The 13374-nt window shown below is 43.5% G+C and overlaps 1 protein-coding gene and 1 non-coding gene across 2 annotated transcripts in view; both read right to left on the reverse strand.

The window, feature by feature from the left end:
* LOC124794967 (protein slit-like) overlaps positions 1 to 13374 on the reverse strand; it is an 807859-nt gene that overhangs the window by 103940 nt on the left and 690545 nt on the right. Inside the window, 1 exon segment of the mRNA XM_047258696.1 lies at positions 4256 to 4488. Within this exon segment, the coding sequence (XP_047114652.1) occupies positions 4256 to 4488 (233 nt within the window).
* Positions 3359 to 3433, reverse strand: Trnat-cgu. Its single transcript has one exon. It is a non-coding gene; the product is annotated as a tRNA-Thr (tRNA).

Below are 13374 nucleotides of genomic sequence, written 5' to 3' on the forward strand. Positions count from 1 at the left end.
TTTGGTTTGCGATCATTGTACCTAATTATGGTATTCTCACAGCATATAGATGACTGAAGTTAGTCTGTTTTTTGACCTAGTTTGTCATTTTACTGATTTTCAAGAATGTGAGTCGAACACTTGATCGAAGTACATAACTGTGCGCCTACGTGCCACGCCACACTGCCTGTTCTACTGCATCGCGGGCTGCCTAAACGGCGCGGCGCTAACTGCGCGACACGGCGGTGTCTTGTCTTTGCGGTGGCATGTGTTGTTGCTTCACTTCAGCTATGTTACAAGACAAGAGTCCGGCTAATGCCGAAATATGCAGTACTGGATAGTCTCGAGGTGAGTCGATTACATGATTATTCCCATTTGGTGGGCGAATGGCTACGATCTCTAAGTGACCGGCAAGGTTGACGCTGAAAAGCACTGGAAACATTCTGAGTATGACAGCCTCAGCTGCCGCTTCATTTTGAAAAGATGGTAGGAAACTGATCTAGGGACGTCAATGGAATACTTACAATTTTTTGTTCAATTTAAGGGAATCGCTGAGCAATTCATGTACAATTTTTTTTATAACAATGAAGTATTAAATCTTTCTAATGTTTTTACAATAGCGTTTTTATCACCCAGCGAGAGATCACAGTTTCACCGTCAAAACTTCAGTTTCCGGAACGAGTTTTCTCTCTGAAGTGGAGTCCGCACTGATTTGAAACCTACTGGCGCATTAAAACTGTGTACCCGAGCCTGAGACTTTTCTCTGTCTACTTAGCTATCGCAGTACCATTCATGACATACCCCCACAGATCTTCTTCCGCCTATACCTCATCTATTACCTGTCAAACATCAATGAAGTTTACCCACATAAACTGCGGGAATAGCATTTGCGGAACAAATACTGTGGAGAAATGGTTCAGCTACAAACCTATGGCATTGTTTCTAGGTGTATTTTCATTCTGCAGCGGAGTCTCCACTGGTTTAGAATTTCCTGGCGGATTAAAACATCTAGAAGTACAGAGGCAAATAATAACGCTGTTGAATAGGCAGATTTTATTATTAAATTTTCCATTCATTCCATTGTCTCATTTTTGTCAACATTTCGGATACCAGTTACGGTACACATATAATATGAAGACGCTTACTAGTAAACCGAAACCGTTTATATAGTTACTATTAAATTATATTGCGATCAAGACTATTAACATTTATAATAAGAATAGTCACTCTGTGAACCACTAATGGCAACATGGTGCGTAATTGAGAAAAATGGCCACACTAATGGTACGGAAAAGGTGTCAAGGCGTTTACCCCAACTAGAATTAGTTAGTTCAATATTAGACACGTAATACTACAGGTCAAACTGACTTTTAAATAGTTTTATATACTGGGCTGTCATCCATTTTCTATCCCTTTGTAGCACTTTTTGAATTAATTAAATATGTTACTTAAAACTGTTTTGTTATATTTGGCCTAATACAAAAATCCGATTGTAACCGGTCTGCTCTAGCCACTTGTTACTGCTTCATCAATAAGTCTAGAAAATATGTCCTAAAATTAGAAGAATCAACAAGGGATGCTGTTGCGATGGCACTGCCCACATTACCCAGCTAGGGAGCGAAAGTGGCCATTGTGTAAGACTCCAGAAAAAAGATAATAGTTTATATATGCTATTTTCTTTTTGACCAAAAAATATTTGGTGTGGTACCTTATACTATGTACATTCAAAACGTGTAAATGGTAGTCTTCTATCAACAACCACGGTTGCTGAAAATTCAGTTTCGCTCAGAGGAACTGCTTTACCGCACCTTCCCTTACTCTAAGGAAAATCATATAATCCTGTCCAAGAGTGATCAACAAATTCTAGATATTTTAATTTTATTAACATCTTTAATAGTTTGGTATTACCATAAGTTTTTAAAAATTATGTAAGCTAAAGAAAAGAAAACTGCGGCTCTGTTAGATGACGACCAATATGGCTTTAGGAAAGATAAAGACACCGTAGAGGCCATGTTACCGTTGCACTTGATAATGAAAGCAAGCCAACAAAATCAAGGTACGTTCTAGCATTTGACGACCTAGAAACAGCATTCGACGATGTGAAATGGTGCAAGGTGTTCGAAATTCTAAACAAAAATACGAGTAAACTATAGAGAGTGACAAGAAATATACATTTTGAACAAGAACGAAGAGCAAACGATAAGAATGGGGACGAAGAACGAAATGCCCACATTACAAAGAATGGCAGACAAGGATACAGTCTTTCGACTCTCAATCTACACATCGAAGAAGCAATGACGAAAACAGGAAAGTTTCAAGACTGGGATTAAAATTCTGGGAGAATAATATCAGCAGTAAGATGCGCTTATGACATTGTTCTCGGCAGTGAAAGCGAAGAAGAATTACACGACGCGTTGAATGCAATGAACAGTCTAAAGAGTACAGAATATGGATCGAGACTAACTGAAGAAAGACGAAAATAATGAGGACGAGCAGAAATGAGATTAGCGATAAACTTAACATTTGTGACCATGGAGTAGATGAGGTGAAGGTTTTCTGCTATGCTGGAGGCAAAACAACATGCGTCAAAGCAAGGAGGACATAAAAGAACAGACTAGTAGAGACAAAGAGGGCATTCCTGGACAAGACAAAGCGACAAGTCTCACACAATGGACTTAATTTGAGGAGGGCCTTTCTTATGTCTGAAGGATAGCATTGCATAGTGGTGAATCGTGGACTGCGTGGAACCGGAGAAGAAATCGCGTGAGGTGGCGCATTCGGAAGGACGACGTTTCAAAGTCACATCTGGGCATTTTGATTTACGTTTTACGTGATTTCCCTAAATGGCTTCAGGCAAATGCCTGGATGGTTCCTTTGAAAGGACTCGGCCGACTTCCTTCCCCATCCTTCCCTAATCCCCTGGGACCAATAACGTCGCTGTTTGGTCCCCTCCCCACCCCCACCCCCCCTCCCAAAGCAACCAACCAACAAACCAACCAACCGGAGAAGAAGAGAAGCGAAGCATTTGAGATATATGAAGATGGTATCTGTTCTTTCGGACATGTCCAAAAGAACAGATACCATCTTCATATACAGTATATTCAGACACGCCCGAAAGAGCAGATACAATTGGTGATCTTGCAGCTCTCGAAGAATGAAATGGCTCTGAGCATTATGGGACTTAACTTCTGAGGTCATCAGTTCCCTAGAACTTAGAACTAATTAAACCAAACTAACCTAAGGACATCACACACATCCATGCCCGAGGCAGGATTCAAACCTGCGACCGTAGCGACTGGAAGAATGAAATTACAATTAAATCCAGACCTTTAGCTGCTTACAGACGTTGATGAATATCAACGGGACAGTTGAAAATGTGTGCCCTGGCCGGGACTCGAACCCGGGATCGTCTGCTTACGTGGCAGACGCTCTGTCCATCTAAGCCACCGAAGACACAGAGGATAGTCTGAAAGAACAGATACCATCTCCATATAGATAAGGCTTACCGGCCAGTGATCTTCTTCAGTGCGGATGCACTCACATTACCCGAACCCTTATGGGAACCGGTAGATTGACTGCCGCGAGTAATGAATATAGTGAGCAGGGGCACTACAAATGTAGTGTGTGGACAGTAAGCTGGGAATGTGGGTCTTACGGGGAGCGTGCCAGAGATAAGTCCCTGCAGTCGCACTATCCTCTCTGTCCTTGGTGGCTCAGACGGATAGAGCATCTGCCATGTAAGCAGGAGATCAGGGGCTCGAGTCCCAGTCGGGGCACACATTTTCCACTGCCCTGTTGATATTCATCAACGCCTATAAGCAGCTAAAGGTCTGGGTTTCACTGTAATTTCAATTGAGATGTGGTCCTATAGAAGGATGTAAAAATTAGGTAGGGCGATAACATGCGAAATGAAGAGGTTCTCACCAGAATCGACGAAGAAGGTAACATACGGAAAATACTGACAAGAAGAAGGCATACCATGATAAGATGTGTGTTAATACGTCAAGGAATAACTTCCATGGTACTAAAAGTAATTGTAGAGGCTAAAAATTGCAGGAGAAATCTAGGAATATATGCAGCAGTTGGGGGGAAGTGATATTATGTGAGGAGTTAGTGGCAGCTCACATCAAAAACCAGTCAAAAAACTGATGAAAAAGAATGCAAAAACGTATAGTCAATGTGTTCATCGCATATCGCTTTCCATTTTCTAGTGTGTGAGTGGCGACTTTCGGATTGGAGCTAACGACTAGGAAAACTATGGCAGCACAGTACTGACCAGAGCACTTGAAGTCGTGGTCGTGTAGCGTGGCGATGGCGTGGCCCTTGACCTGGTTGGGCGAGAAGCAGCGGGCGTGCACGGCGAGGCGCGGTGCGCGCCGCAGGAAACGCGCCAGCCACGACAGGTGGCAGTCGCAGTGCAGCATGTTGTCCGCCAGTCGCAGCGTGCGCAGCCGCGACAGCTCACCCAGCGCAGCACTCAGCGACGTCAAGTTGTTGCTGTGCAGCGTCCTGCCAACACAACAAAATAAAATACTAAGTTGTGGGGCAGCCATGACAGGTGGTATTCACATTGTGAAGCATATTGTTTGCCAGCTGCAGCACGTGTAGGTGCGACAGCTCACGCAGGCTGCACGCAGCGACGTCAGGTTGTTGCTTCGCAGCGTCCTGCCAACACCAAAATGTAAAACACTGTGTATAGGGCCAGCCATGACAGGTGGAAGTCGCAGTGGAGCAGTTGTCTGCCAGCCAAAGCGTGTGCAGCCGCGACATCTCACTCAGCGCCGCACTCAGTGACGTGAGGCTGTTGCTGTGCAGCGTCCTGCCAACACAACAAAATAATACATAGTGTTACGGTATATTGATAATTTTTATTTATGGACCGTCTGACAGCAACTGAATAAAACACAATTTTAGTGCCATACGCGTTTCGCCTTTATTTTCTGCAAGGCATCATCAGCGGCCTGGAATATGTACATATGTTAGCTACTTAATTTACATTTTGTCACAGTGCTAGGTGGTAGCCTTTAAATCGGCCGCGGTCCATTAGTATACGTCGGACCCGCGTGTCGCCACTGTCAGTGATAGCAGACCGAGCGCCACCACACGGCAGGTCTAGAGAGACTTTCTAGCACTCGCCCCAGTTGTACAGCCGACGTTGATAGCCATGGATCACTGACAATTACGCTCTCATTTGCCGAGACGATAGTTAGCATAGCCTTCAGCTACGTAAATTGCTACGACCTAGCAAGGCGCCGTATTCAATTGATATTTCTTATGTGAAGCATGTATCATCAAGAGCGATGTTCTACCATTATGGATTAAACTTAAGTATTACAAGAATTTTGTACTTTATTGCAATTCTCAAGACATTGTCCTGTTCCAGACCTCACGCCGGTCTGCGTGTATTTAGACGTGTGCATTTCGGCCTCCTGTAGCGACACGGTGTTGGCTCTTGAGCCAACACTACATAAACAGTTCTGGTGGTTGGTATTTCCTGTTAAGTAGTAATGTTTTGAACTGTACTTACAGGTTGCGTGGCCAATTTCTTACATATTACGCTCCTGTTGCATTTTTTGTGTTGTTCTTCTTCTTATGAATACCAATATGCGGTTTTTTCCCCCACATTCCACAGCACTATGAACTGAACGCTTGTTTCAATGCAATGTTTTGGTTTCTGTTGCCGAATGTCAAATGTTTTTGTCAAAGATCGAATGTTATTGCCAAACTTTCGAGTGTAATTATTGAAGTATCTGTGATCTGTTCCTGTATGCATATATGTGTGTGTGTGTGTGTGTATTGGGGTGTTTTTTGTGCTGTGTTTTATTTTATTTTATTTATTTTTTGCTCTGATTTGTGTGTGTGTGTGTGTGTGTGTGTGTGTGTGTGTGTGTGTGTGTATTGGTGTGGTATATGTAAGAAAATGCAACAGGAGCATAATATGTAAGAAATTGTCCACGCAACCTGTAAGTACAGTTCAAAACATTACTACTTAACAGGAAATATCAACCACCAGAACTGTTTATAACCTAGGCACTGTGACGAAACGTAATTTAAATAGCTAACATATGTACGTATTCCAGGCGACTGATGATGCCTTGCAGAAAATAAAGGCGAAACGCGTGTGGCACTAAAACTGTGTTTTATTTAGTTGCTGTCAGACGGTCCATAAGTAAAAATTATCAATATACCATAATATTACACGCAACTGAGGAAGACAGGACTACAAAAGTTGAAGATGTTAATACATAGTGACGCGGAACAGACGCGACAGGTGGCAGTCACAGTGGAGTATTTTTTCCGTCAGCCACAGTGTGCGCAGTCGTGACAGCTCACCCAGTGCCCCACTCAGCGACGTGAGGTTTTTGCTGTGCAGCGTCCTGCCAACACAACAAAATAATACATAGTGGCGTGGGACAGTTACGACAGGTGGCAGTCGCAGTGAAGCATGTTGTCCGACGGCCACAGTGTGAGCAGCCGCGAGAGCTCACCCAGCGCCGCACTCAGCGACGTCAAGTTGTTGCTGTGCAGCGTCCTGCCAACACAACAAAATAAAACAATAAGATGTGGGCCAGCAAGGACAGGCTGCAGTTGCACTGCAGCATACTGTCCGCCAGCTCAGTGTGCGCAACCACAACAGCTCCCCAGCACTGCACTAGCGATTTCAGGATGCTGCTATGCAGTGTCCTACCAACATGACAAAACAAAATATTGAGGCATGGGCCGGCCACGACTGGTGGCACTTGCAGCACAGCATGTTTTCCCACTGCAGCGTGAACAGCTGATGAGTTGAGTTGAGTTGTTTGGGGGAAGAGACCAAACAGTGAGGTCATCGGTCTCATCAGATTAGGGAAGAACGGGAAAGGAAGTCGGCCGTGCCCTTTCAAAGGAACCATCCCGGCATTTGCCTGGAGTGATTTAGGGAAATCAAGGAAAACCTAAATCAGGATGGCCGGACGTGGGATGCACAGCTGTGACAGGACATCCAGTGTTGTTATCAGTGTCGTATCATTGTTAGTGTGCAACTTCCTAACACCACACAAAAAACACTGAGCAGACGTTTCAAATCACCAAGTGGTATTATACGAGGGCTATCCACAAAGTACATTACGTTTTGGAATTAAAAATAAATAAAGTATTGGAAATTTTTTTATTATATACAGATGAAAGCCACACTTAAATACTACTTTTCTACATAGTTGCCATTTAAATTAAGGCACTTATCGTAGCGATGGACGAGCTTGGAAATTCCTTAGTCGTAAAATTCGGCCGCCTGCGCCTTCAACCACGTGGTTAATCAGTAACCCCGTAGAAATACGATTTTTGTGGATTTCCTGGAAAGAGGCACTACAATAAACTCTCAAAGGTATTGCCAAACTCTGCGCAACCTCAGAAGAGCAATACAAAACAAGCGCAGGGGAAAGTTGGGCTCAAAGATCTTGCTGATTCACGACAACCCCGGGCCCACACGGCAAATGCCACTCGTGAAGTTCTCGAATCTTTTAAGTGGGAGTTGTTTCCTCATCCGCCGTACAGTCCCCACCTGGCACCGAGCGACTTCCACTTATTCCCAGCAATGAAGAAGTGGTTGGCAATGCAGCGTTTTGATGACGACGCACAGCTTCAAGAAGAGGTAACTACGTGGCTGAAGGCGCAGGCGGCCGAATTTTACGACGAAGAATTTCCAAGGTCGTCCATCGCTACGATAAGTGCCTTAATTTAAATGTCAACTATGTAGAAAAGTAGTATTTAAGTGTGGCTTTCATCTGTATATAATTTAAAAAATTTCCAATACTTTATTTATTTTTAATTCCAAAACGTAATGTACTTTGTGGATAGCCCTCGTAATTGATGGCAAATCTTTACCAACTTATCTAGACCTGTCATTCTTCAGGCCTTCCCAGGGAAGCATTGCCATGTTGAATAATCGGGTTCTGCAGTTTATTCGCTCAAGAAAGACGCAAATAACCGGCAGAAACCCGATTATTCAACACATATATAAATCTTTTGACATGGCATATACTTTGAAAAATGTCTACCAATTTATTCTCCCACTCACACAAAAGTTTTTTGTTTGCAGAATATTTCTAAAATCTCTCCTTTACGAAAAATATAGCTTTATTCTGAACTGTCTTAAATATTAAAAGCAGAAATCGTAGTACCTCTAATTTGATTCACAGAATGTTCTGGATGCTTCTAGAATAACATAGCAGTCCAAAATTACGAAAGTATTGCTGGTGTAGAATCTTGTGCACAAACTGACCTATCGATTACGCTCCATAAATGTTAGATGGGATTCATGTCGGGGGATCTGGGTGGCCTAATCATTCACTCGAATTCTTTACAATGTTCTTCAACCAACTGCGAACAGTAGTGGCCTGGTGATACGGCAAATAGTCATGAAAGGCTGCAAATGGTCTCCAAGTATGTGAAAACAATCATTTCCAGTTAGTGATGGTTCAGTTCGACCAGAAGTCCAAGTACTTTCCATATAACAGAGGCCACACCATTATGGAGTCATCACCACCTTGTGCAGAGCCGTGTTGACAATTTGGGTACATGGCTCTATGGCATCTGCGCCACACTCTAACGCTACAGTCAACTCTTTATCAGCTGAAATCTACTTCTTCATCTACATGGTTACTCTTCAATTCACACTTAAGTGCCTGGCAGAGGGTTCATCGAACCATTTTCATACAACTTCTCTACTATTCCACTCTAGAATGGCGGGTGGGAAAAATGAACACCTAAATCTTTCCGTTCGAGCTCTGATTTTTCTTATTTTATTGTGGTGATCATTTCTCCCCACGTCGGTGGGTGTCAACAAAATATTTCCGCATTCGGAAGAGAAAGTTGGCGATTGAAATTTCGTAAATAGATCTCGCCGCAAAGAAAACCGCCTTTGTTTCAGTAACTGCCACCCCAACTCGCGTATCATATCACTGACACTCTCAGCCCTATTGCGCGATAACACGAAACGAGCTGCCCTTCTTTGTACTTTTTCGATGTCCTCCATCAATCCTATCTGGTAAGGATCCCATACCGCGCTGCAATATTCCAGCAGAGGACGAACAAGTGTAATGTAGTCTGTCTCTTTAGTGGGTTTGTCGCATCTTCTAAGTGTTCTGCCAACAAAGCGCACTCTTTATTTCGCCTTCCCCACAATATTAGCTATTTGGTGTTCCCAATTTAAGTTGCTCGTAATTGTAATTCCTAGGTATTTAGTCGAATTGACAGCCCTTAGATTTGTGCGACTTATCGTATACCCAAAATTTATCGGATTTCTTTTAGTACCCATGTCGATGGCCTCGCACTTTTCTTTGTTTAGTGCCAATTGCCACTTTTCGCACCATACAGAATTTTTCTCTAGATCATTTTGTATCGTCTGATGATTTTACTAGACGGTAAATTACAGCGTCATCTGCAAACAATCTAAGTGGGCTGCTCAGATTATCACGTAGATCATTTATGTAAATCAGGACCAGCATAGGGCCTATGACACAACCTTGCGCAACGCCAGATATCACTTCTGTTCTACTCGATGATTTACCGTCTATCATTACGAACTGTGACCTCTCTGAGAGGAAATCACGAATCCAGTCACACAATTGAGACGATACTCTACAGGCACGCAATTTGATTAATAGTCGCTTGTGAGGAACGGTATCAAAAGCCTTCTGGAAATCTGGGAATATGGAATCGATCTGAGATCCCTTGTCGACAGCACTCATTACTTCATGGGAATAAAGAATCATCTGACCATGCCACAGTTTTCCAGTATCTAGTATTCAACCGATACGGTCACGAGCCCAGGACAGGCGCTGCAGGCGATGTCGTGCTATTAGCAAAGCCACTCGCATCTGTCGTCTGCTGCCACAGGCCATTAACGCCATATTTCGCAGCACTGTTCTAACGGATACGTTCGTCATACGTCCCACATTGATTTCTGCGTTTGTTTCGTGCGGTGTTGCTTATATGTTAGCTCTGACAACTCTACGCAAACGCTGCTGCTCTCGGTCGTTAAGTGAAAGCCGTCGTCACTGCATTGCCCGTGGTGAGAAGTAACGCCTGTAATTTGGTATACTCGACAGACTCTTGGCATTGTGAATCTCGAAATATTGAACTCCATAACGATTTCCGAAATTGAATGTCTCGTGCTTCTAACTCCAAATACCATTCCGCATTCGGAGTCGGTTAATTCTCGTCGTGCGTCCATAATCACATTGGAAATCATTTGACACGAATAATCTGAGTACAAATGACAGCTCAGTCGATGCACTGCCCTTTCATACCTCGTGTACGCGAGACTACTGCCATTTATATACATGCACATAGCTGTCCCATGACTTTTGTCTCTTCAGTACAATGTGACATTCTGTATACGAAAATGTTTCCGTTTCTGAAATCGCATTAAGTGGAAATAAAAGTATTTATATAAAGATAATAACATCGTACTTGAGTACTGTCTGAAGTGACACCCAGGACCATATTTATTTTCAACAAGGTTGTGTAATGGAAATCTGACGCCAACTACAAGTTAAGTAATATTATCAGTATGTAATGCTTGCCCTTTAGAACTTTACTGCAAATATTGCAGTAATAGGGTACTACTCTAGACTGCAGTAAGACTGAAATTTTAATATGTGGAGGTTGCTAAGGGGAGCGTTACCACTGCTGGCACACCTCCCTCTGCTGTCACATCAAGGGAAGCCTACAACATAGGTCACCATGTTGCCAGTCCATGGTAGCTCAGACGTCCCCACGCTGTCCGAGTGTGTACTTGTATTGCCACAAACACGCTCATTTCCTGACTCGACGTGCGTGAGGTGTCTGCATCACGCACATATCCGAGCGAAAAATGTGTCTGTCTTCTCGAACACGAGTCACGTGGGGCCGTTGAGTTTCTCCGTGGCGTTGAGTGCGACCCTCCTGAAACCATCGATTCTATGTTCGCATGGTATTAGTGGGGTCTCGATAAAGGGGAGCGTGCAACCATAAACTATGGTCTCGAGATCACGGTCCTGCTACCCGAATAACAACACCTGCTGGTATATCTTTCTCCTCGTTGCACAGAGAATACCACGAACTTCACAGATACAAACTACATTTAAATGCAGAATGAAAGTTTTACTCTGCAGAGGAGTGTGGGCTGATATGAAACTTCCTGGCAGATTAAAACTGTGTGCCGGACCGCGACTCGAACTCGGGACCTTTGCCTTTCGCGGGCAAGGGCTCTACCATCTGAGCTACCAAAGCACGTCTCACGACCCGTCATCACAGCTTTCATTCTGGAAACGTCCCCCAGGCTGTGGCAAAGCCATATCTCGGCAATATCCTTTTTTCCAGGAGTGCTAGTTCTGCAAGGTTCGCACGAGAGCTTCTGTGACGTATGGAAGGTAGGAGACGATGTACTGGCGGAATTAAAGCTGTGCTTGGATAGCTCAGATAGTAGAGCACTTGCCCGCGAAAGACAAAGGTCCCGTGTTCGAGTCTCGGTCCGGCAGACAGTTTTAATCTGCCAGGCGTACACAGTATTTTTCTGCCTAGTTGATACCTTTCCAGGGTATGTCTGCTACTAAATCTACGAGTACACTACGTCTTAGCGGAAGATGCTTATTATCTTGCTCAGCAAAGAGATACCGTAACAACGCAAGAGAGGTGGAGAGGGTACATTTGTTACGTCACCAGTATTCATTGTCGCCTAGTAAAGCAAAAATTCATTGGTGATTTTGCGTCCCTTAGAATTACTATGTTTTAAAAGAACAGTGGGTAATCAAGTGATTTATTTGGAGGCAAAAGACTTCCCTTCATTCTGGTTGGAAAAGAGTTTCCAAAACTCTGCCACCAGGGCATGACGAGGAATGGATGACTTGGAAATCTTTGAATAGACTGAGATCAGGAGTGGATAGATCAACATTTAATCTGGCAAGGTGGTGCTACAGTACAGAAAAAATATTCAGTGTCGGCTGTGTCCAGCCTCCTGTATTACAGAAGACCTCCATAAAGTGGCAGAAAATGGACTGGAAGTGGCCAAATTTTGGTCAAAGACTGTATGACGTGTTAACTGTGCATCTATGTATGTTTATTTATCGAAGGGTTCATCGATGTGTGAACGAAAAGCCAGCAAAGACGTAAGCAGCTGGCGAAAGTAATACACAAGATACAGCGTCAATGTAAAAAGTTTAGCTTTTCACTGGAGTAAGTTCGGAATCCACAAACTGGGAGATACCACAATGCAGATATCCTTCCTTGGGCAACATCTACGAAGGATACGTGCAAAGCTTTAATTAGCACATCGAAAAAATAAAGTTGTGTGATTAAGTTTTTGTTTGTATACACGTTTAGGTTTCCGTCTGCACCTCTAGCGAAAAATGAAATTCCTGCGGCACAGTACCGTAGCAGACCGCTAGAGGAGAATGGCGAAGCCCTTTGATAAAGCGGAGTATTGTGCGGTAAGTCTTTTTCGCTGCTGAATAGGAACAACGCTGGAACACTTCATTCTGAGTCGGTGGAAGGATACATTAAATCTCCACCGTCATAGCACACAGTGATCAGGTGCTGCAGTCGCTTTCAGTGTAAGCAAACCATTCTGAATGAAGAAGAACGAAGTGTCAGATCATCTCTCTGTGAAGAACCTGGAACCGCAAGAGAAATGTAGGCACTGCTGCTCAAGGACTAGCATATTACTATCGACGAGATAGTGGAAAAAGTGAAAATCAGGTATTGACATCTTTTACATTTTGAATATTATAAAGTATGCTGCTCACTGGGTTCCACGACAGTTCATACACATTCAAAAGAACCACTGAAGTATTGCGGTGTATAAGGCCAATCCAGATGACTTCTTCAGCCGCCTAATCAACATGGCCGAGGGCCGGGTTCATGACTGTCACCGATACAAAGGAGCAAAGAAAGATGTGTATTTTGGGACAGTTAAGACGTGGTGGCAGCAGATTATACTCGTAACACGCAAACCGTTATAAAAGCATAGCATCTGACGAGGTTACGGAAGCCTGTCAAGAGTAAAAGTCGCAGACAGAGGTCCAAGGGCGCATGTTTGCTCCACTACAACGTCAACATTCATTTTCCACAGGGCACTGTCATTCATGCTACTTCTTTGGGCTATCAAATTTTGTCTCACCCCTTCGTATTTTCGTGATGACAAAGATTTGTTCCTCTTATCTTTGCCTGAAGAGAACACTGCACACAGGTTATTTTCGAGGTTGAACTTTTCCTAACGAACCACAATGGAGACGTCTACTACCAAGGTCTCCATCAAGTCATCAAAAGTTGCCAAAATGTGTCACATTGAAGGGTGAATACACGAAGTAGGAATGAAACCATCGGTAAGGTTCGCGGTCTAAGATTTATTTCATGACTATCTCTCGTATTATTCTC

The sequence above is a fragment of the Schistocerca piceifrons genome, chromosome 4 (assembly GCF_021461385.2).
Source record: "Schistocerca piceifrons isolate TAMUIC-IGC-003096 chromosome 4, iqSchPice1.1, whole genome shotgun sequence".
Lineage (NCBI taxonomy): Eukaryota > Metazoa > Arthropoda > Insecta > Orthoptera > Acrididae > Schistocerca > Schistocerca piceifrons.